General features: G+C 44.4%; 1 protein-coding gene across 1 annotated transcript in view; it reads right to left on the bottom strand.

Moving 5' to 3' along the window:
* Positions 1-25306, bottom strand: part of LOC138358228 (ionotropic receptor 93a-like) — a 53304-nt gene that overhangs the window by 18403 nt on the left and 9595 nt on the right. The window contains exon 3 of the mRNA XM_069315838.1: positions 1565-1745. Coding sequence (XP_069171939.1) covers positions 1565-1745 — 181 coding nt within the window. The remainder of the gene's footprint in view (positions 1-1564; positions 1746-25306) is intronic.

The following is a 25306-nucleotide window of genomic DNA, read 5'->3' on the forward strand; positions in this document are numbered from 1 at the left end:
CACTTCCTAGTTCATTCGATTTACTAACTACTCTGACACTGAAAAAGTTCTTTCTAATGTCTTTGTGGCTCATTTGGGTACTCAGCTTCCACCTGTGTCCCCTTGTTCGCGTCCCTCCAGTGTTGAATAGTTCATCCTTGTTTACCCGGTCGATTCCCCTGAGGATTTTGTAAGTTGTGATCATGTCCCCCCTAACTCTTCTGTCTTCCAGTGTAGTAAGGTGCAATTTCCCGCAGCCTTTCCTCATAACTCATGCCTCTTAGTTCTGGGACTAGTCTAGTAGCATACCTTTGGACTTTTTCCAGCTTCGACTTGTGCTTGACAAGGTGCGGGCTCCATGCTGGGGCCGCATACTCCAGGATTGGTCTTACATATGTGGTGTACAAGATTCTGAATGATTCCTTACACAGGTTCCTGAACGCCGTTCTGATGTTAGCCAGCCTCGCATATGCCGCAGACGTTATTCTCTTTATGTGGGCTTCAGGAGCCAGGTTTGGTGTGATATCAACTCCTAGATCTTTCTCTCTGTCTGTTTCATTAAGTACTTCATCTCCTATTCTGTATCCTGTGTCTGGCCTCCTGTTTCCACTGCTTAGTTTCATTACTTTGCATTTACTCGGGTTGACCTTCAACAGCCATTTGTTGGACCATTCACTCAGTCTATCTAGGTCATCTTGTAGCCCCCTACTATCATCCTCTGTTTCAATCCTCCTCATAATTTTTGCATCGTCGGCAAACATTGAGAGGAACGAATCTATACCCTCTTGGAGATCATTTACATATACCAGAAACAGTATTGGTCCAAGAACTGTGTGTGTGTGTGTGTTTTTGTGTGAAGAAAACAGTTGATTGATTGATAGTTGAGAGGGGGACCGAAAGAGTCAGAGCTCAACCCCCTCCCAAGCACAACTAGGTGAATAAATGATCCTCATCACTATACCCATCTGCACTACACATGATCCTAATCACTATACCCATCTGCACTACACATGATCCTCATCACTATACCCATCTGCACTACACATGATCCTCATTACCATAACAATCTACACTGCAAAATATCCTCCTCGCTATAACCATCATCACCATAACCATCAACACTACAACCAATCACCATCAACACTACAACCAATCATCATCACTATAACCATCTACACTGCAAACTATCTTCATTGCTATAACCATCTACAATACACTCACGATTTTCATCACCATAATCATCTTCACTCCTCACGATCCTCATCACTATAATCCTGTACACTACACACGATTATCATCACTATATATACACAACACACACGATCCTGATCACTATAAGTATCTAAAGTTCACAAACCCATCTTCACAGTAAGCATCAACATTACACACAACCATCAACATATATTCACTCTCATTACTCATTATCAATGGAAATGTATACGCTACACATAACTATCATCATTGCACTCGTCATGTAGAAAATCACATGGATGAATCTTAATAAGAATTGTTTGGAAATCATCAAATCTTTAAAATAGTCGCACAATACATACTCCGGCCCCACTAACACCCTTTTATAAATTACCTGATGCAGAAAAATCGCGAGACATATAAATCCTTATGTCAGAATCCGTCTGAATGGTAACGTGGTCCCCTCTCCTCACCAAGGTGTCGATGATCTCTGCAAACTGTGATGGAGGAACGTATAAGAGGCGGCCTTTCTCCTGCAGAACAGCAATCTCGCGGTAGATTCCAGTTTCGACCTTCTGCAAATATAGACCAGACTGTTTCGCTCTTCGTGTTATAGACATTCAACTGCTTCTATCATCATGTCCCTCCAACCCACCTGGGCAGTATATTTTATCTGAATGCACAAATAAAACTTGATTATAATGTTACAATGCATTGCCGCTTATACAAAAATCATAAACAAATATTCTGATTAATATCACAATCTCGATCTGGCTAGAGAATAAGAACGTAGTCAGAAAAATCTCTTCCTGGGAAAGAGTTTTATCTCTTCCCTTCCTCAGGAAGAAGTAATGACAGTTCAAGTTAAACACCATTTAGAAAAAAATAATAACAAAAAAATAAAAACATAATGCACTATTCGAAACCTCATAACATACACTTTTAATAATGACTAAACTATGAGGTTTATTTTCATAAGAATTTTCCGCAGCCACATTCAACTTGACTTCTAGTAGTCTTACACATACAATGTGTACACACACATTCTCTTTATAAGTCTTTTTCAAAAAGATTTATAAAGAGGCTTGTGAGTGTAACTCAAAACCCCTCTTCTAGCCGGTATGCCACTACATCACAAATAAATGTGCATATTAAATAACAATAATAGTCAAATTAACAAGGGACTTGAGGATTCGAACCTAAGCGCTGGATGTTCCCAGACGCGCTCTAGTCAACAGTACCACCGCAAGGTATAACAATTGCAACCTGAAGTGCTACTACCCCCATCGAGTATTCCAAGGCTTCCACTTTAGCCAAATCCGGGTTTCACACAATTCCCCCCATGCACTCAGGCTCTGTCAACCAAACAGTTCTACCTCTGATGCCCCTACTTCAATACAGAGAGAAATCACAATTCGAAATATATCAATGAACAAATTCCCGAAGGACTTGATGAAGATTCGAACTGGATGTTGTCAGACGTGCTCTTGTGAACTGTACCACTACATGGAATAAGAATTGCATCCTTGAGTACTACTGCCCTCACGAGCATCCCCTGACTTCCACTGAAACCTAATTGGGGTTTCACACAAGGCCCCCCTGCACTTGGGGCTCTGTCAACCAAATAGTTCTACCTCTAACGGACTTCACTACACAGAGAAATTACAATTTCTGGGTGGTGTAGAAATGCCGCCATTCGGGCTTCAGACACCAGAGGAGGATCTTACTATCCCGATGAGCATAGGGAAAAACCGGTTATTCCTACGTCTAGAAGTCCAGTACTTTCTGTATCCACGAGACAAGCCAAGTACTGGATCCTTGGTAAATTTCCGTGGAGCAGTCGATTATAATTCAGTACTAGAAGAAATATTTAAGGACGAAACGAAGGTGAAAGGGACAAGCACAGAAAACGTGCTCGTCTGTACGATACTAGTAGAGTGGTTTACCTGAACGTGTTATTTGACTAGGAAGCAGAGTGATAGAAGAAGTGAAATCGAGCATACTATTTAAGCAGTAGTGACTCAGTGTTAATTGTGAGTCTGATTGGGAGTGATTGCCCAGTAATCTGAGCGACAATCAAGTGTGGAATATCCCAGAAGTGCATTAGGTTTTGGGCATACTGTGAATGTGTAGTATTTCCCGTGTGTATGGGGTGGTGGGGAGTGTTGTTGTTGTTGTTGATGTAGGGGCGATGACGATCATGGGATCCGATGCGCCCCCCGAGTACCCGTGAAGGGTTAATCGCAAAGCCCGGAAAGGTGAAACGCCAAGCCTATTCAAGAAACGAGTGACGTCAATCACTGGACACTAATATGCCTCGCGGCAAGAAAACGCAGACAGGTAGATGATTGGGGAGCCCAGGAGTCCCTCAGGGTAACAAGCACCAGCCCTGCCCCACACAGAGAATACTGGATAGCTAACCCAAAAGCTTAGCCTCCAGCTAAAACGCAAAAGTCATCCAGTGTTTTTTTTTTTTTTTTTTTTTTTTTTGAGATATATACAAGAGTTGTTACATTCTTGTACAGCCACTAGTACGCGTAGCGTTTCGGGCAGGTCCCTGGAATACGATCCCCGCCGCGAAGAATCGTTTTTTCATCCAAGTACACATTTTTCTGTTGCGTTAAACAGAGGCTACAGTTAAGGAATTGCGCCCAGTAAATCCTCCCCGGCCAGGATACGAACCCATGACATAGCGCTCGCGGAACGCCAGGCGAGTGTCTTACTACTACACCACGGAGACTGTCCGTGGTGTAAGATTGTTCTCTGACGTAAGTAAGTAAGATTGTAAGATTGTTCTCTGACAATCTTACCTGGGACGCGGTCGGGTCAAGAAGTACCTGCTCCGCGACTAGAAGTGAAGTTGGTATTGGTGTTTAGTTCAGTCTACAGACAGCGAAACTGACTAGTATTAATCGCCTTCTACACATCTCCCCACCATGCTGGGTACTGAGATGGAGACTCAGTCACCAAAAGAACTGGCTACTTCCCACGGCAATATTCACATGGACTCAGAAAGCAGCCAGTCAGTCGAGGAGGGTGAGTTTCAAGAAGTTCTAACCAGGCAACAGAAGAAACGGAGAAGACAGGATGTAAGGTGTAGTGTTGACAGTAATAGTACACATAGCGGAAACGACAAGAGAATGAAGAATGACGCCGAGACTGATCAAACCAGTGTCGACGAACGGACAGAACGATGTTAGGAAGGTGAGGGTCAGCGGAGATGGAGGCTTCTCTTCCCTGCCTCATGCACTCTGGCCTATCATCAGAAGCTGCTGTGGACAATCAGACTTGGAAGAGAACACCGCAAGTTCGAGCTCCTGCTGAAGGAAGGTGTGAACAGATCTTTCTTAACGGTAGGTTCTATGGAGGCAGTTGTGTTTCTTACCCAGCAAGGATATGAAGGAATTGTTATGGAAATACCGGAGGAGAACGAGAAGCTGACGAAGGTAATTATCTATAAATACTCTCAGATTCTAGACCCTGAATTCATCCTCGACGACCAACGATTTGTGTGGGCCAAGCGTCACCTTATTAAAGGTGAAGCTAGGAATCAGGTGGTGGCTCTAATGAGAGGTGAAGTTCCCGAGAGAGTGTTCATCACCGGGGCTGGCTACAGGTATGTAGCAAAGTATGTGGAAGAGCCCATAATATGCCTGAAATGCTGCAGATGGGGGCATAAATCCTGGAGCTGTCAACATGATCCACGATGTCGTTTCTGCGGAAAGTCTCACCTCTCTAATGTGTGTAGAAACAGACTTAATCTGGGTGAGAAAATAGTTCCCAAATGCAGCAAATGTGGAGGTGTTCACATTGCCAGCTCGGCTGTGTGTAGCAAGAGGTCGAGTATGGCTGTTCCCCGGCCGGTGAATGTTACAGAGCAAGCAAGAGCTCTTACCCAGACACCGGGAGCACAGCAAAACAGTCTGCCCCAAACAGTGCCAGTGAACCGGACGAATGCGTGGGTAAAGGAGTCACCTTTACTTCGTCAGGTTCAAGCAACAAGCAGCCACACCAACACTCAGGACTCCGGCAGTGACAGTGTAACGGTGAGTGAAGTGGCTACTGTAGCTAAGAAAGAGGGCCATAATTATATGGTCAAGGAGGTGTGGGCTGAACTATGAAAAGTTGGTGAGTTCCTCCGAAATCTTGGGCAGAGAATCGAATCCATCGAGGCGACATTAAACGTTCAGGAGGTCAAGGAAAGTCACAAAACAGTGAAGGAAAGTCAGGATATAGTGGTTAAGGACAATAATGAAATACTGAGTGATGAAATGAAGGAAAGTGAAGTGTGTGAGAATGATGATAGTCGTAGTGAAAGAAAGAACCATATAATTACGCATAAAATGAAGGAATCATTTGGGCCAATAATGGACGTCACAGGACTGAAAAAATCTCTTGAGAAACGCAATGTCGCTTTTACTGGTGAACTTGGGAGGAGGCGGGAGATGTTATAAAAGGTATGGCTATCATTTAGTGAACTTATTGGGGATGACTTAGGCAGTGAATTGATTAATAATGGATCACCCTAGACTGAAAGTGTTGTCATGGAATGTTAATGGTTTAAGAAACAGGGTTACAGATGTTCATTGTTATGTGATGGGAAATGATATTGATGTTGTAGCTCTCCAGGAGACAGGGGATAGGAATGAAGGCGTATTGAAATTTATTGGCTATGAAGGGTTTCACATCTTCGCCACAAATATCATCAGAGGGACGTCGATTTATGTTAAGAACTCCATACCAGCAGAGTTAGTAGAACCGCCATCAAAAACGCAAGGTATAGAGAGTGTCTGTGTTAAATTATCATTAAAGGAAGGGGAATTTATTGTAGTTAATCTGTATGTATCCAGGAACTGCTTCGACGCTAACTATCTACCTGACTGCATTTATACTAATCCTTCACTGGTCATTGGGGACCTTAATGCTCGGCACACAAGCCTTGGGACAGTGGGTAGTATTAATGCTAATGGGGTCAAGTGGTTACAGTTTCTACAAGATCATCCAGATCCTGTCTCTTGGGAAACAATGAACCAACTCACATCAGGGGAGGACGGCTTGACTATGCCTGCATTTTAAACTCTCAGGGGATTATGGGGGAGGCTCGGGTTGTTCGGGAACTACTTAGTGACCACTTTGCCTTGAACGTTGAATTACCACTGGGGAAAAAACAAGTCCTCTTTCAAAGGAAAAGGCTAAATATTAATAAAGATATGAAAAATTATTTTATTCAAAATATGAGAGATTAGTATCAACAATACACGCCGCTCTGCGTTGATAGTTTTTACGAGAGAAATTTTACATGGTCGAGAACATAGAGAAATTAGTACAGAGGGAAAATAACGGGGGCTGGGGAAGCAAGACGCATGGACCTAAGAAATTTAAATATTCCAATGATCAGCAAGTTAAAGGGTGGGAGAGAATGATACGGAGTGCACATAAAGAATGGTTAAGAAATGGAATGAGGGATGAAGAGAAAAATACAATGTTGGAAGTGGCTAGGGAATGCAGTCAGGTGAGAAAGGAGGCGCGGGACAGATACTGGCAAGACTTTGCTCAGTCCATTGGTAATACTAAGAACCTTAAAGACATATGGAAAGCAGTAAATAAATTCAGGGGTTGTAAGACCAAATTCATTGCTCACTCAGATTCAGGGAAGGTTGCTAATGAGTTAGTAGATAAATGGGCAAGTGCTGCTGGTATGGAGTCCTTACCTGAAGACACGAGAGTCACCATTGAGTCATGGGAAAATATTAGAAATGAAGTAACTGTATGTGCCTTAAATACAAGATCTGTAGCATGCACTGAGATAACTCACGATGAGCTACTGGATGCTATAAAAAGTGGCAGCTCTACTGCTCCGGGGAAAGATGGAGTAACGTATGACATTCTTAATTATTTAGCCGGTATGAAACCTAGTTCCTTACTTGATTTGTTTAATATGAGTTATAGAGAGGGAAAGTTACCAAGAAAATGGAAAGAGGCTGTCATCATTCCTATCCCTAAGTCAAACGGAGGTTACAGACCTGTCTCCTTAATATCCTGCTTTTGTAAACTGATGGAAAGGATTTTGTTAAATTGGCTACTCTACCTTGTAGGTGATAACATGTCCAATAATCTCTTTGGTTTTATCAAAGGCAGAAGTACTGCGGATTGTCTCTTAAAGTGTTTGTCTAATGTGGATGACAATTGTAGAGTTTTTGTTGATCTACAAGGAGCATTTGATAAAGCCAATGGAGAAGTAATCAAGGCATTTCTGGGAACAAAATTCAAACTGCTCTTAACATACTTGGTACACACTGTCACAAGTTAGGCTTAGTTATAAATACAGACAAAACCAAATATAAGTATAGGAAACGAAGAAATATAACACTAACTCTAAATGGTGTGGAACTGAGCCGTGTTCAGAAGTACAAGTATCTGGGCATGTATGTTGGATACACATATGAGAGTAAAAATGCTGAAATAAATCATATCAGCACCCTATGTAAAGCCAGTCTGCATCCTCTAAAAGCACTGGCTTTTTCTGGTAAAGGTGTTGGGGTACCTATCTTGCGGATGTTATACATAAGCACTGTTCGGTCCCTGATAGACTACGCAGCACCCGTTTTGTCTTACACAGGCCAAGGCAGAATTAAAAAAATAGAGCTGATACAGAACGAAGCTATGAAGATTATTCTTGGATGTCAAAGAAATGCAATGATTGAAATAATGAGAATGGAATTAAATTTACAGAGTGTGTGTGACAGAGTCCGGGACATTAACGCTAGAGTATCTATTCGTTTCATGCAGAGAAAAGGAGAGGATAAGCTGTTTCAGAGCGTTCAGACCTGCTTGAGTGACGTACACACTTCCAGGAAACTGAGGGAGACACGCTAAACGAGGGGATTAGCTCATGACCTCAGGGAATACCATGTACTTGACTGCTGTAAACCCTCTCACCAGTGTAATAGGTCTGCTCCCTGGAAAGTACAGAAAATAGACGTCGAAATTGTACCCCTCAAGGTGAAAAAGATTTATCATGAACCGGGACAATTACGGTGTTTGTATGGAAACATGATATCTCGGTTACCAAGAGGCAACAGTTTACATGTATATTGTGACGGGTCGGTGGCGGAGGATGGCAGGGCAGGGTGTGGTGTCCTAATAAGGGAATATACTGAGTTTGGGACTGTGGACAGGATAACTGAACTCTGACTTAGTAATTATATATCATCCACACAAGTGGAACTGCAGGCCATTCTGGCGTGTTTGGAGGAAGTACGTCATGACGACAAAAATGTTTTTGTATTTGTCGATAGCCGAGGAGCACTTGATTCCTTAAACAGTCGAAACCCAGTCTTCATGTCCCTAGTTGAGGATTGTAAGAAAAGGATAACTGAGATACAGCTGAAAGGTCATAGTGTGAAATTCATGTGGATTCCATCTCATGTTGGAATAGTGCTCAACGAGGTGGCGGATGACTTGGCCAAAGGTGCCACATCAAAACCACAAGTTGACATTGAATGTGAATTCACAATGAGACAAATAAGAAGCAAAACCAGAAATATTCAGGCAGAGGCAGAAGTGGAGAGGAGAGATATAATGTATGAGAGAAGTCTAACCATGCAACACTACATGTCAAAACACCCATTTCACTTATGGTAAAAGGAGAAATGCTTGGAGTGACTCTGTGTACATGCGGCTCAGGCTTGGGTACAAATATTACTGGGAATATGGGATAGGTGTTCATGATAATGACACGAAGTGTAAACTATGTGGTATGTTAAGGTCTCACACCCTTGCCCATTATGTTCTTAATTGTCCGTTGATTAATGTATATAGAAACACTGAGATAAGGACTGTTCCTGAACAAATAGCCTGGATGTGTCACACGGAAAGGTTGATGATATTCTTGAGAGATATAAGAATTTTGCACCAAGACTGTTATTTTTTGTTGAATTATCTGTATGTCTCATGCAAATTGTCTATGCAGTATACCTAGGTCATAAAAGTATTTGTGTGTATGTCTGATACCATACTACTTGTGAAGGAGGAAATGTATATGTTTATATCTCAGAATGTGTGGTAATATGTTTATTGTTTGTGATGTGTGTCTATGTATGTATTAACACGATGTACTGAACGGGGTGAGAATAGCTTGAGCTACCTCATCCCTTTGTGTGTATTTTACATCAATAAACTTATTTCAATTTCAATTTCAGTTTTCTCTGACAGAGCAGAAGCCAATCACCTAACACGGCTGAGGGCCCACCAGGAGCCCACCAAGTCTCACCAACTAAGGGCCAACCTCTCAGCCAAGCAGGGGTCAGACACTGTCAACCCGCCGGGGAAAGCAGCTATAACATAAAAAAAGATAAAAATAATCTACCGACAATCCCGTGACCCAAGGCGATATGTGCTAAAGGTGTCCTACAACAGGACCGTTGAATAGAGACGCCAAACGGCAGTATTAAATCCAAATCGCAAAACAAAACGTGATCCGGCGGCTCTCAGGTGGAGGAGGCATCCAGATGTCCACTCGGCGTTAAGGTTGAACCAGGAGTCTAGTGAGGGAGTGTAAGGTCATCTTCCCTCACTACGCCTGGGCTGTGGGTATGGGTTTGTGTTCGTAATGTGTTCATGAGCCGTGCGCACCACCAACAGAAAACGGTAGGGCGAGTGGAGCAGTGTATCGCGCCTTTAACAGACAGAAAACGGGAAGAGTGTATGGGCATCTAAGGTATAGGTGCCACCACCGGGTTGAGATGTATAGGGCTCAATTATACCTCAAGTAAAATAAACTGTTTAGTGACGCTGCATTTGAACAAACCCCATATGGTCGTGTCTGAGGGACTGACCGGCCCCCATTATTGCAACACCCAACACCTGGAAATATCATCTGATAGTTGGAGGTGTGAACCTAGTCTAGCACTGAAGAATTCAATGCCAGGTCCTCTCACTATAATTCTTCAATTTACCTGCCACGTCGACATCATCTACAGCAGCAGCCGTGTGTATGAGCATGTCAGGGTGCAATCTGTATGTAAATACATTCCCGGGTAATTGTACTGTATGAGTCATTATGGTGGTACAGTTAACCACTCAATCTGAATTATCAGTGTGTGCTCGCAAGGATACCTCTGTGTCAGAAGTCCAAAGAGATGGTGGGGGTGGTAATCTGTTTGACAGCTCTTAACCGTGCTTGACCTGTCACTAGTGAGAGTGACAGGTGACGTGTTGTGTGTGTATACAAGTGATCTATAACACATTGAGAATTAGGCTGTTAACGTCTAAGTGCAGGTATTGAATTGACTGATCTTTAATGCCCGTGTGACACTATGTTTCTATCCTTTTACAGAGATCCAGTTATTGAGTAAGTCATTGAGTGTTGTGTCTAGTGACAAATAATTGCTGACTGTTACTCATCTGTTTCTTTTGTCCGTGTTACAAGTATTATTGTCAATTGTGTGTTGATTGTGTAGTGGTATATAGTGATCCCCTTGTTAGTGGTTTGTCTGGTGACACGAGATAACTAATCCTTCAGATTAATTATTTTAAGCCATCTAACGTATTCAGTTAAGTCAGTAATGTAATTAGTAAAGTCAGTAGTGTAATTAGCAGAGCATTATTGTCATTGATTGCTAACCGTCAGTTTGACAGTGTACTGAGGTGCTGATTGTTTCATCTATTGTGATAAACAATAATTTAACGAATTTAAGTGATTGCTAATTGCCAGTGTGACAGTATATTAGCATTTTTTTTATTGATATATAAAAAAAACAAAGTACAAAAACTGGGAACAAAAAACAAAGCAACACATAAAAACAAAACCATCCGGCTTACACAGGAAACAAAGCAAACACTAGTGAAGAGACATAATATACACACAAGATGTCACAGGAAAACACACAGGACACAAACAAGGACTCCACAAACAGCATGGGACAGAGAATGCTCACAATACAACAAATAAGGGACATAAGGACAATACCAAAAATGTACAAGAAAAAAAACAAAAACGTACAAGAAAAAATACACAAAAATTACAACACACGTACAGAAATCAAACCACTCTAAAACAGACAGGGGACGAAATGAAAACACAATCACGGGCAGACCGACTCCGCACAGAAGGAGCGGAACCGGACACAAATGAGGACACCAAGAACAAATACACAGTAAAACCATAAATACACATAAGAACCCAAATAACAGAAAACATATACAAAGAAGAAAGCAATGACAAGTACATAGATATAAAAACGCACACACACCACCCCACACCATACGCCCACCACCCCAAAACATGGGGCGCGCGCAAATACAGGTAAGAAAGAACACCAAACACCCACAACTGCATACAACCACAGCACAAACACCCATACAGAACAAGGCAAAGCATAAAACACGCAGAAGCCAAAAACAAACATCCACACACCACACACGCACAGACATATATGCCCAATACTGCACGCAGGCACTGGGGAAACAACACGCACAACACAGTCAGAAACCAACCATACGGATCACTCGTACTTCTCCGGGTACTCCCGAGCCGGAAATCGTAGGCAGTAAGCATCCCAAACAAGTTGGTCCGTTTCAGGAATCGCACGTCCAGGAGTCACAGTAGGCCGAGGCATCGAATCCGGCATGCCAATGATGAAACACCGCACCCGCGGAACCCAGATGGTAGAAGGGCACCAGGGTATAGGACGCACTCGGTCATCCGATTCAACACACACATATTTGCACCAGACCCGTCGACCTCCTCACCGGACGGGAGGAAGATAGGGAAGGGTTTCTTCCAAGGAAGCCGGTCATAGAGCCGCACCCCAGGAAGCACACCAGGCCACACAGCGGGCCGCACATCCGGCCGTCCACTAGGGCGTGCACTACGATCTACGCTAAGTCCCACGGAGGGCGGCACCGCAGGCGCCCCAGAGACCCCACCAACCGGAATAGGAGCAGGGGGATCCCGTAGTACATCATTCGACAACACCACAACGAGGTCGCGGTCAGCAGGGGCAACCGCCCACTGAGGAGAGCCACCAGCAGGAGGCACAGTGTCCAACACAGAAGGCACCACAGGAGGCAACACAGCGTCGTCCACAGCAGCATCATCCATCGCATCACGCTCCTCCGCCCACGTCCGGCGAGGTGACACATCCCGAGCCGAACCTCAGCGCTTAAAAAGAGGCCGCTGATCGTCGGAGCTGTCACCCCCAGCAAGCGGAGCCCCAGAAGAACCAACGGCAGGCGGCCCCCAAAGCCGGGGCAGCACGATCACGCAGAACAGCAGCCTTAACAACACGGGGCAAAAAGCCACTACCATCCAAGGAGACCGGAATCGGGGAAAAAAGAGACACAGCAGGCGGAAGGGTAGACTCCATTACACGTGAGGTATCCAGCGGGGACGACGGAACCGGCGCAGGAGAAGAGGCACGTGGGAATGAGGAAACTACCAGAGGTGACGCTCACACACCACCACCCCGACAGCCCAGAAAGCACATGTCCATCTGCAGGAGAAGCAGACGCCACCCCAACAGCACCATCCAATGCCTCCATGGAAGCAACCGGCTGCAGATGCACCTCCGCAACCACTGAACGTCGAAGATCCGAAGCAGGTGCCCCTGCTTCGAATCGAAACCGCCGCAGGAACCACATCTGGCACCAGGACAGAGCGAGGATCCGCTGGGGAGCCCCCACTCACAGACAAGCAGGGAAAGTCATCCTCCAGGAAAACTGAAGGGGCCTCAGCATGAGGAGCGTCGCAGCTGGCCACCAAGTGGCCTCAGCGCCACACCGGAAACAGGTTCGTGTCTGATCCTGATAAAATATCCGCAGAGAGAGCCCACGAAACGAAACCCTGGAAGGAATGGGGCACGTCACCCGCATGACGAGCGTACGAGCGCGCAGACGGACCCCTTTCAGCCGGCCCACACTCAAAGTGGTGAACCGGTGCTTCACCACCACACCATACTGCATAAACACCGAAATAAAGTTATGCCTTGGGGAAGGTCACCGCTACACCGTGAACACTCACAAATGTCAAGGCCCCCCCCCCCATCCCAGAGATCCGAGATCTCCACAGTCACAGCCGAAGCAGGAATAGGAAGCGAGTGTGCATCTCAGGGTGCCACAAACTCCTGGGGCCAGATTCACGAAGGTACTTAAGAAGGTCTTTCTTCTTAGCTACAAATGTTTTCCTTCTTAGCTCCTTCGTGGCGGCTATGTCGGTATTCAGGTAGCTACACTAAGTCGAAAAACCTTAGATGTCAAAAACTTTATTCATTGAATACTTAAAGCTATAATTATGACTATATGGACAATTGAAAAAGAGAGAGGGAAGTAGGGGTCCAAGACTTCTTCCTGTTATACATCTTGGGTGTGGAACAAGTAATTATCAGAAGAAGGCACCATGCTGGGAAGGCTATGAAGCAGTAAGGCAGTGAGGCAGCTACTTATTTGAGAAATGCTTATTTTATTTACCTTATAAGCTGAGGCAACATATTTTATTTGAGGAATACTCAGTTGATTCCTCTACATTTAGCATGGAACAAATTTGTGTCCAAGACCTCTTCCTTTTACACAATTTGGTTGTGTGTAACCAAACTAGAAGTGCTCTACAAATCAAGGGACCCAGAATGTGGAATGACCTCCCGAATCATGTCAAAGGCTGTATCTCTCTCAACCAGTTTAAGAGTAAAAACCAAGTACTACCTAATTAACTCCATGTAACCTAACTTACCCCCTAAATGTCAACCCATGTCTTGTTATTTTTTAAGCAATGCTGTTCACCAACGTTTACAATTGCTGATTTCTGCTATGTTACCCCCTTCTTTTATTTTTTATTCCTTCTTTCAACACAATTTATACCTAATCCCGATTACTATTAAGTTTTAGTCTAAGTGTTTTTTCCCCCACACCTTGCCCAAAATGCTATGAGTATTAGTGGCTTTAGGTATTGTATGTACTAGCTCTGTCTATAAATCCAACATTATGTTTGTAAATCAACTGTATGTACTTTTCCTGAATAAAATTTATTTATTATTATTTATTTATTAATCAGTAAGTATTAAAAGAAGGCACCAAGCTGGGAAGGCTATGTAGCACCATTGTGTGTAACAATAAACCAATTTTTTTTTTAACAAATAATGCACCTGTATGGTAAAACAAATCCTGTCAGCTGTAAAAATATTGATGCAGTTATTTAAATAAAAAATATAATGAAAGAAATATTACTGGTTTATCTTTATCCTATATTTTTGTACTGTACAGTATATCCAAGGAAGTGAAAAATTGAGACATAATGCACAATTTAATGAATGATTAGCATGGATTAGCAGTTCAAAAGAAATATGACTATTACATATAAACATGAGATCTTAATGATCCATGGTTAACATGATTTAATAAGGATAATACAGTATTTGTAATAATACAAATTATAATTTAAAATCTTTATTACTGTTTTTTTTATTAAGAAGATTAGGTATACACAGCAATGTGCTGCTACCCTATTTTATATATAATATTACAGTGTAGATAAAAAACTACCTATAAGTTTATCTAATACTCCCATCTCACAGGATGGTTAGACATACATGGAATCAAGGTACAAAATACCAGCCTCAATACAAAAAACAAATCAACCCTGACTAAACAACTCTTCGCGATTTTCACAAGAGGTAAGCATTGAATCATGGAAACATTATATTATAATTACTCTTACCAGTTTCTACAAAACTCCTCTCAAACAATGTATTTTTTAACATGTTTAGGTATACACAACAATGTGCTGCTTCCCTATTCTGTATGAAGGACCACACAGTGTAGATAAAAAACCAGCTACAAGCTCATCCAACATCAATCATACATGGAATCAGGAGAGAACAAAATACTTAAGGCTGATCTAATAGCCTCCACTGGCAAAATCTGGGTGCAGCACAAGAATATCTTCCAATATTCCTGAGTTTATGAAGCAATTACAGAGCTCAAAGTACCTCATACCATTTGTTGTATGGTAACGAGACTCATTTTCCATTATCAAATTAATGGTGCCTTGGCCCAAGATATCAATGTGCTGTCAATTAACTGCTGTTAACTTTTTTCCACAACACTGAAGGCATGCAAGTTTAAATTTGCTGAAGGCTGAATTTTTGTGTTATGGTTGCCTGACTTCCGGTGTCCACAAATGCCATCCAGCTCAATCCATCGACCTTCAGAACTAAAGTTGGTCTACCATCACTAGTGGGGGCCTCATCTCACTACTACGCCAGCATGCTAGGTCAGTCCGCCTGCATGTGCCCGCACTTACCAAAGGTAAAACAAGTATGCGAGTCCCGAAAGTCAAGTCGTTGGGGCTGTCCTATGAATGTACCTGTTTGGGTTTGCTTATGGAAAGGACCTGTCATATTGCTGTTATTTCCCTTCCCCACCTGTTTGCTCACTGCACAAACATATGGAGACAGCTGGGCATCACCACACACGTTATACAATTCCAAATCACATGATCCGGCGGCGAATTGTGGAGCTCATTGAAACTCATTGAGGCCCCGTCCGAAGCAATGAACGGGCCGAGGGTGGGAGGTAAGGCTCTACAAAAATGCTGCTTAGTTAAGCTTACCACTTGGAATGCATCGTACCCCAATTCTTGTGTGAGGTCACTAACCCTACACATAAGGAGTGTGCCAAAATCTTTAAGTGTGACAGTTATCACGACTAAGAGACGTTAAGTAGCGGTGAGCCTCCTCTTCCGTTATTCTCTCTTTACATTTTTGTTTAACTGCCTGAACAAACTGCGGCCTCGTAATCAATTCGTAAATCTGTGTATCTATGTATTTACGTATGTATGTTAGCTTAGCATTTTAAAAGCACTACAATCACCTTCTGTGGTTGGTTGTTCAATAAATCTCTGAACTATATGTTTAACAAATCTCTAACCCTGTCCATTGAGGACAGATGGAAATGAATAAATTCTGGTTAGCATTGTAAATGTGTGGCCACGTCTGTGCTATAAAATAATAATAATAATAATAATAATAATAAAAATCGATTGTCTAAACACTTCCAGCTTTTTGATTGGTCCGCAGAGATACATTAACCACAGTGGTCCGCAGACACTTAACCTCAAGACTCTTAAACACTGAAAAAAAAATTCCTCGGAATATTTGAATACAGGACACTTTATACGTGGAACATGAGATGTTGGGAGTAAATACAGCTGCTAAATCTCCAGAATACAAAAAAGAATGCATGCACCATACTAAATATTCATCAGAGAAATAATTAGTACTAAATCAAGCGAAATATCCTATACTTAGTAAAACTTACAACTGACTTAAACAATATTTAGGGAGCACAGAACAATATTTAGAGACTTTCCTGCCTCTACTCTACACAGACGCTGTCTTGTCGACTCTACTCTGATACACAACCTACCTAACATTAACCTTAGTCCTGGCTTTGTTGCTGCTGACTCTTCCCTTTCACAGTATATACTCAAATGTTCTAAACTTTCTAACAAACGTCATCTGACATAATCCATCCCTTCCCTTTTCTCCTTCTTTTTTCTTTTTCTTTCTCTGGTTCCTCTTACGTTCCCATTCTTACTCCTATTATTACACCTTACCTTCCGTACGTTGTCGTTGCTGTAGATTCAACTAATTAGAACAAAAAGTTCCAAGTAGCACGGGCTATGGTGAGCCCCGTAGTGAACTTACCTGGCACAGGAGTGGTGTTGTAACTTTGGCGTACCAGTTGTTTGTTGTTTTAGATTTAGCTACTCTGAACGAAATGTCCATGTAGCACGGGCTATGGTGAGCCCGTAATTTTTTTTTGTGTGTACTCACCTAGTTGTGCTTGCGGGGGTTGAGCTCTGGCTCTTTGGTCCCGCCTCTCAACCGTCAATCAACAGGCGTACAGGTTCCTGAGCCTATTGGACTCTATCATATCTACACCTGAAACTGTGTATGGAGTCAGCCTCCACCATATTATTTGCTAATACATTCCATTTGTCAACCACTCTGACACTAAAAGAGTTCTTTCTAATATCTCTGTGGTTCATTTGGGCACTCAATTTCCACCTGTGTCTCCTAGTGCGTGTGCCCCTTGTGTTAAATAGCCTGTCTTTATCAACCCTGTCGATTCCCTTGAGAATCTTGAATGTGGTGATCATGTCCCCCCTAACTCTTCTGTCTTCCAACGAAGTGAGGTTTAATTCCCGTAGTCTCTCCTCGTAGCTCATACCTCTCAGCTCGGGTACTAGTCTGGTGGCAAACCTTTGAACCTTTTCCAGTTTAGTCTTATGCTTGACTAGATATGGACTCCATGCTGGAGCCGCATACTCCAGGATTGGTCTGACATATGTGGTATATAATGTTCTGAAAGATTTCTTACACAAGTTTCTAAACGCCGTTCTTATGTTAGCCAACCTGGCATATGCTGCTGATGTTATCCTCTTGATATGAGCTTCAGGGGACAGGTCTGGCATGATATCAACCCCCAGGTCTTTCTCTCTCTGACTCTTAAAGTATTTCATCTCCCAAATGATTCCTTGTATCTGGTCTCCTGCTTCCTACCCCTATCTTCATTACATTACATTTGCTTGGGTTAAACTCTAACAGCCATTTGTTCGGCCATTCCTGCAGCTTGTCCAGGTCTTCTTGAAGCCTCAAGCTGTCCTCCTCTGTCTTAATCCTTCTCATAATTTTGGCGTCGTCAGCAAACATTGAGAGGAATGAGTCTATACCCTCTGGGAGATCATTTACGTATATCAGAAACAGGATAGGTCCAAGCACAGTACCCTGTGGGACTCCACTGGTGACTTCACGCTATTCTGAGGTCTCACCCCTCACTGTAACTCTCTGCTTCCTATTGCTTAGGTACTTCCTTATCCACTGGACCACCCTACCAGTTACTCCTGCCTGTTTCTCCATTTTATGCATCAACCCTTTATGGGGTACTGTGTCAAAGGCTTTCCGACTGTCCAAAAAAATGCAGTCCGCCCATCCTTCTCTTTCTTGATTAATCTTTGTCACCTGATCGTAGAATTCTATCAAGCCTGTAAGGCAAGATTTATCCTCCCTGAACGCATGTTGATGGGTTGTCACGAAGTCTCTTCTCTCCAGATGTGTTACTAGGTTTTTTCTCACAATCTTCTCCATCACCTTGCATGGTATACAAGTTAAGGACACTGGCCTGTAGTTCAGTGCCTCTTGTCTGTCACCAAATTGTATATTGGTACTACATTAGCAGTCTTCCATATTTCTGGTAGGTCTCCCGTTTCCAGTGACCTACTATACACTATGGAGAGTGGCAAGCAAAGTGCTCCTGCACACTCTTTAAATGCCCATGGTGAGATTCCGTCCGGCCCAACAGCTTTTCTCACATCCATGTGTGTGTGTATTCACCAAGTTGTATTTGTGGGGGTTGAACGTGTGTGTGTGTGTGTGTGTGTGTGTGTGTGTGTGTGTGTGTGTGTGTGTGTGTGTGTGTGTGTGTGTGTGTGTGTGTGTGTGTGTGTGTGTGTACTCACCTAATTGTACTCACCTAATTGTGCTTGCAGGGGTTGAGCTTTGGCTCTTTGGTCCCGCCTCTCAACCGTCAGTCAACTGGTGTACAGATTCCTGAGCCTACTGGGCTCTATCATATCTACATTTGAAGCTGTGCATGGAGTCAGCCTCCACCACATCACTTCCTAGTGCATTCCATTTACTAACTACTCTGACACTGAAAAAGTTCTTTCTAATGTCTCTGTGGCTCATTTGAGTACTCAGCTTCCACCTGTGTCCCCTTGTTCGCGTCCCTCCAGTGTTAAATAGTTCATCCTTGTTTACCCGGTCGATTCCCCTGAGGATTTTGTAGGTTGTGATCATGTCCCCCTTACTCTTCTGTCTTCCAGTGTCGTAAGGGGCATTTCCCGCAGCCTTTCCTCACAACTCATGCCTCTTAGTTCTGGGACTAGTCTAGTAGCATACCTTTGGACTTTTTCCAGCTTCGTCTTGTGCTTGACAAGGTACGGGCTCCATGGTGGGGCCGCATACTCCAGGATTGGTCTTACATATGTGGTGTACAATATTCTGAATGATTCCTTACACAGGTTCCTGAACGCCGTTCTGATGTTAGCCAGCCTCGCATATGCCGCAGACGTTATTCTCTTTATGTGGGCTTCAGGAGACAGGTTTGGTGTGATATCAACTCCTAGATCTTTCTCTCTGTCTGTTTCATAAAGTACTTCATCTCCTATTCTGTATCCTGTGTCTGGCCTCCTGTTTCCACTGCCTAGTTTCATTACTTTGCATTTATTCGGGTTGAACTTCAACAGCCATTTGTTGGACCATTCACTCAGTCTATCTAGGTCATCTTGTAGTCTCCTACTATCATCCTCTGTTTCAATCCTCCTCATAATGTTTGCATCGTCGGCAAACATTGAGAGGAACGAATCTATACCCTCAGGGAGATCGTTTACATATACAAGAAACAGTATAGGTTCAAGGACTGACCCCTGCGGGATTCCACTTGTGACGTCTCGCCAATCTGAGACCTCACCCCTCACACAGACTCGTTGTCTCCTGTTGCTTAGGTACTCCTCTGTCCACCGGAGTACCTTCCTTTTCACTCCAGCCTGCATCTCCAACTTTTGCACTAGCCTCTTGTGTGGCACTGTATCAAAGGCTTTCTGATAATCCAAAAATATGCAGTCTGCCCACCCTTCTCTTTCTTGCCTTATTTTTGCTGCCTGGTCGTAGAATTCAAGTAACCCTGTGAGGCAGGGCCTGCCATCCCTGAACGCATGTTGATGCTGTGTTACAAAGTTCCTTCGCTCCAGATGCTCCACTAGTTTTTTTCGCACAATCTTCTCCATCAGCTTGCATGGTATGCAGGTTAGGGACACTGGCCTGTAGTTCAGTGCCTCCTGTCTATCCCCTTTCTTGTATATCGGGACTACGTTAGCTGCTTTCCAAATATCTGGCAGCTCCCCTGTTGCCAGTGATTTGTTATACACTATGGAGAGTGGTAGGCACAGTTCTCTTGCTCCTTCCTTTAGAACCCAAGGGGAGATTCCATCTGGGCCTATAGCCTTTGTCACATCCAACTCTAGTAAACACTTCCTTACTTCCCCGCTGGTAATCTCTAACTCTTCCAGTGGTTCTTGGTTAGCTATTCCCTCACTTACCTCTGGAATTTCTCCTTGCTCTAAGGTGAAGACCTCCTGGAATTTCTCATTCAATTCCTCACACACTTCCTTGTCATTTGTAGCGAATCATTCCGCCCCTATCCTTAATTTCATAACCTGTTCCTTTACTATTGTTTTTCTCCTGATGTGGCTATGCAACAATTTAGGCTGAGTCTTTGCCTTGCTTGCGATGTCATTTTCGTATTGTCTTTCTGCCTCTCTTCTCATCCTGACATATTCATTCCTGGCATTCTGGTATCTTTCTCTGCTCTCCAGTGTCCTGTTATTCCTATAGTTTCTCCATGCCCTTTTACTTTGCTGCTTAGCTAGCCTACATCTCTGATTAAACCATGGGTTTCTCATTTTCATTTCTGTTTTCCTTTTGGACTGGGACAAACTTGTTTGCTGCGTCCTTGCACTTCTGCGTGATGTAATCCATCATATCTTGGGCCGTCTTTTCCCTGAGCTCTGTTTCCCATGCTATATTTGTTAGGAATTTTCTTATCCTCTCATAGTTTCCCTTTCGGTATGCTAACCTTTTGGTTTCGGTATCCTTCCTCGAGTTCAATAACCGTTCTTATATCAAGTACTCAAACACCAGTACACTGTGGTCGCTCATTCCTACTGGGTTGTCAAAACCGATTTCTCTTATGTCGGAGTCGTTCAGAGTGAAGACTAGGTCGAGTCTCGCTGGTTCGTCATTGCCTCTCATCCTTGTGGGTTCTCCGACATGCTGGGATAAAAAGTTCCTTGTCACCACCTCCAATAGTTTGGCTCTCCACGTATCCTTGCCTCCATGCGGTTCCTTGTTCTCCCAGTCAATCCTGATCTCCCATGATGAGCTGGTGGGATCTATTTTTACAGACAGCAGAGGCTGCCCTCTCAATTATAGTGTTAACTGCCATGTTGTTGTTTTCATACTCTTGACTGGGTCTTCTGTCATTTGGTGGAGATTTGTATATTACTGCTACTACTATTCTTGGTCCTCCCATTGTCACGGTGCCTGCTATGTAGTCTCTGAACTCCTCACAGCCCGGGATGGCCATCTCCTTAAAACTCCATTCCTTTCTCATGAGTAGGGCCACTCTACCTCCTCCCCTACCTTCCCTCTCTTTCCTTATTACTGTGTACTCCTGGGGAAACACGGCATTCGTTATGATTCCAGAGAGTTTTGTTTCAGTGAGTCCGATTACATCTGGGTTCACTTCTTGTGCTCTTTCCCTTAGTTCACTTGTCTTGCTTGTGATCCCATCTATGTTCGAGTACATCACCCTGAAACTCACTCTCTTCTGCTTCTCCTCTGGGGTGGACCTTTGGGATCTGGGGTGAGTAGGAGCTGTGGGGACCTGGCACGGGGAGACTGGTGGAGGAAGGAGGGCTTGGGGGGTGGGGGAGAGGGGGGTGGTGGGGGAGAGGGGGAGGGTAAGGGGGGAGAGTAAGAGGGGGAGGGTAGGGGGGGAGTGAGAGGGAGAAGGTTGGGGAAGCATGGGGGGAGGAGAGGCTTTGGGGGATAAGGGAGTTGGGGGGAGAAAAGGGTGGAGGGCTTGGGGGCGTGGGGGAAAAAGGAGGGCTGAGGTGGGTGAGGAACAGGGGAGGGTTTAGGGGAGTGGGGGAGAGGGGAAGACTTAGGTGGGGTGGGGGAGAGTGGGGGGCGGGGGAGAAGGGAGGGCTTGGGGGTGGGAGAGACAGGAAGGCATGTGGGAGAAGGAGGGCTTGGGGGATGGGGGAGAAGGGAGGTCCTGGGGAGATAGATGAGTGGGAGGAGGGGGGTGGGTGGGGGGAGGGTGCCGTAGGTGGATACTTAGTGGGGGGCTGACAGGGGATGGGGCAGGTTGGGTGTCTGTTGGTTAGAATGTGGGGGTGGTGCCCCCAATCCCTGTGGCTGTTGCACTGTTTGAGGAGGGTTCTCCACTTCCCTCTGGGATTGTAGGGTTCTGGGTTGTGGTACTCTGAATCCTTTCTCTCTCCCTGCGCTCCTTCCTCACGTCTGCTGCCTGTATTCTCTCTTCCCTTGTCATATCCCTCTGCAGGAATACTTTTTTGAACTTCGGAACATTTGCTAGACCGCTCTTCCTTGCTAACAGCTCCTCTTTCGTAATTTCGCTCATGAATACCACCTTTATCATTCGGTCCATGTCCTTGTTGAACTTTTCAAGCCTGAAAACCTTTTCAACATTTTGGTTAGTTCCCTCCATCCTTACCTCTTAAAGGATCTCGGTAACTGCGTTTTTGTCCTGGTCTCTCCGCTCCTTTGGGCTGGTCCCTGTTTGCTTTTTAATGCCTGCTACTACTACTGCTCTTTTTCTCTCTATCAGCCGGCTAGTACATCTAGCTGCTTCCTGAGAGGAAGCCACTTCCTTGGCAACTTCCTTAACTGCAGACCTAGTTTCAGGGCTCTTTTTAAGCATTTCAGTAAATGAGAGCTGGGTTGTGGTGGTCCCCTCCACAGTAGTATTCCCATCTCCCTGAGGTACTGTTTGTGTCTGGTATTGTGGAAGAGTCTCCTTTAGGCATCTTATCTCCTCCTTTGCTGCCCTTAGATCATCTTGCAGGTTGGCTACTGTCTCCCTCATTACCCGCAGTCCTTTACTGAATTCATTCTGCATTTGCTGGAGTACTTCCTTCATCCAGTCTTTCTGTTCCACCCCATCCTCTGTGTTTGTTCCAGCTGCGATTGTCCTCCTGCGTTTGCCAGCCAGAGTTCGTATCCCTTCCATGATTTCCCTATGAGTGTGTGTGAGAGAGAGAGAGAGAGAGAGAGAGAGAGAGAGAGAGAGAGAGAGAGAGAGAGAGAGAGAGAGAGAGAGAGAGAGAGAGAGAGAGAGAGAGAGAGAGAGAGAGAGAGAGAGAGAGAGAGAGAGAGAGAGAGAGAGAGAGCGAGAGAGAAAGAGAGAGAGAGAGAGAGAGAGAGAGAGAGAGAGGAGAGAGAGAGAGAGAGAGAGAGAGAGAGAGAGAGAGAGAGAGAGAGAGAGAGAGAGAGAGCGAGCGAGAGAGAGAGAGAGAGAGAGAGAGAGAGAGAGAGAGAGAGAGAGAGAGAGAGAGAGAGAGAGAGAGAGAGAGAGAGAGAGAGAGAGAGAGAGAGAGAGAGAGAGAGAGGGAGAGAGAGAGAGAGAGAGAGGGAGAGAGAGAGGGAGAGAGAGAGCGAGAGAGAGAGAGAGAGAGAGAGAGAGAGAGAGAGAGAGAGAGAGAGAAGAGAGAGAGAGAGAGAGAGAGAGAGAGAGAGAGAGAGAGAGAGAGAGAGAGAGGAGGTGTGTGAGTGTATGGGGGGGTAGGTGGAAGGTGGAATTGAGGGAGGGGGGATGGAGAGGGTGTGTGGGGGTGGATTAATGCGGGAGGGTTCAGAGCGAGGTTGTGTGTGTGTGTGTGTGTGAGTGCGTGCGTGTGTGTGTGTGTGTACTCACCTAGTTTTCCTCACCTAGTTGTGTTTGCGGGGGTTGAGCTCTGGCTCTTTGGTCCCGCCTCTCAATTGTCAATCAACAGGTGTACAGATTCCTGAGCCTATCGGGCTCCGTCATATCTACACTTGAAACTGTGTATGGAGTCAGCCTCCACCACATCACCCCCTAATGCATTCCATTTGTCAACCACTCTGACACTAAAAAAGTTCTTTCTAATATCTCTGTGGCTCATTTGGGCACTCAGTTTCCACCTGTGTCCCCTTGTGCGTGTTCCCCTTGTGTTAAATAGACTGTCTTTATCTACCCTATCAATTCCATTCAGAATCTTGAATGTGGTGATCATGTCCCCCCTAACTCTTCTGTTTTCCAGCGAAGTGAGGTTTAATTCCCGTAGTCTCTCCTTGTAGCTCATACTTCTCAGCTCGGGTACTAGTCTGGTGGCAAACCTTTGAACCTTTTCCAGTTTAGTCTTATCCTTGACTAGATATGGACTCCATGCTGGGGCTGCATACTCCAGGATTGGCCTGACATATGAGGTATACAAAGTTCTGAATGATTCTTTACACAAATTTCTGAATGCCGTTCGTATGTTGGCCAGCCTGGCATATGCCGCTGATGTTATCCGCTTGATATGTGCTGCAGGAGACAGGTCTGGCGTGATATCAACCCGCAAGTCTTTTTCCTTCTCTGACTCCTGAAGAATTTCCTCTCCCAGATGATACCTTGTATCTGACCTCCTGCTCCCTACACCTATCTTCATTACATTACATTTGGTTGGGTTAAACTCTAACAACCATTTGTTCGACCATTCCTTCAGCTTGTCTAGGTCTTCTTGAAGCCTCAAACAGTCCTCTTCTGTTTTAATCCTTCTCATAATTTTAGCATCGTCCGCAAACATTGAGAGAAATGAATCGATACCCTCCGGGAGATCATTTACATATATCAGAAACAAGATAGGACCGAGTACAGAGCCCTGTGGAACTCCACTGGTGACTTCACTCCAATCGGAGGTCTCACCCCTCACCATAACTCTCTGCTTCCTATTGCTTAGATACTCCCTTACCCACTGGAGCACCATACCAGCAACACCTGCCTGTCTCTCCAGCTTATGTACCAGCCTCTTATGCGGTACTGTGTCAAAGGCTTTCCGACAATCCAAGAAAATGCAGTCCGCCCAGCCCTCTCTTTCTTGCTTAATCTGTCACCTGATCATAGAATTCTATCAAGCCTGTAAGGCAAGATTTACCCTCCCTGAACCCATGTTGGCGATTTGTCACGAAGTCCCTTCTCTCCAGATGTGTTACCAGGTTTTTTCTCACGATCTTCTCCATCACCTTGCATGGTATACAAGTCAAGGACACTGGCCTGTAGTTCAGTGCCTCTTGTCTGTCGCCCTTTTTGTATATTGGGACCACATTCGCCGTCTTCCATATTTCTGGTAGGTCTCCCGTCTCTAGTGACTTACTATACACTATAGAGAGTGGCAAGCAAAGTGCCTCTGCACACTCTTTCAGTACCCATGGTGAGATCCCATCTGGACCAACAGCCTTTCTAACATCCAGATCCAGCAGGTGTCTCTTGA

The sequence above is a fragment of the Procambarus clarkii genome, chromosome 7 (genome assembly GCF_040958095.1).
Source record: "Procambarus clarkii isolate CNS0578487 chromosome 7, FALCON_Pclarkii_2.0, whole genome shotgun sequence".
Classification (NCBI taxonomy): Eukaryota; Metazoa; Arthropoda; class Malacostraca; order Decapoda; family Cambaridae; genus Procambarus; species Procambarus clarkii.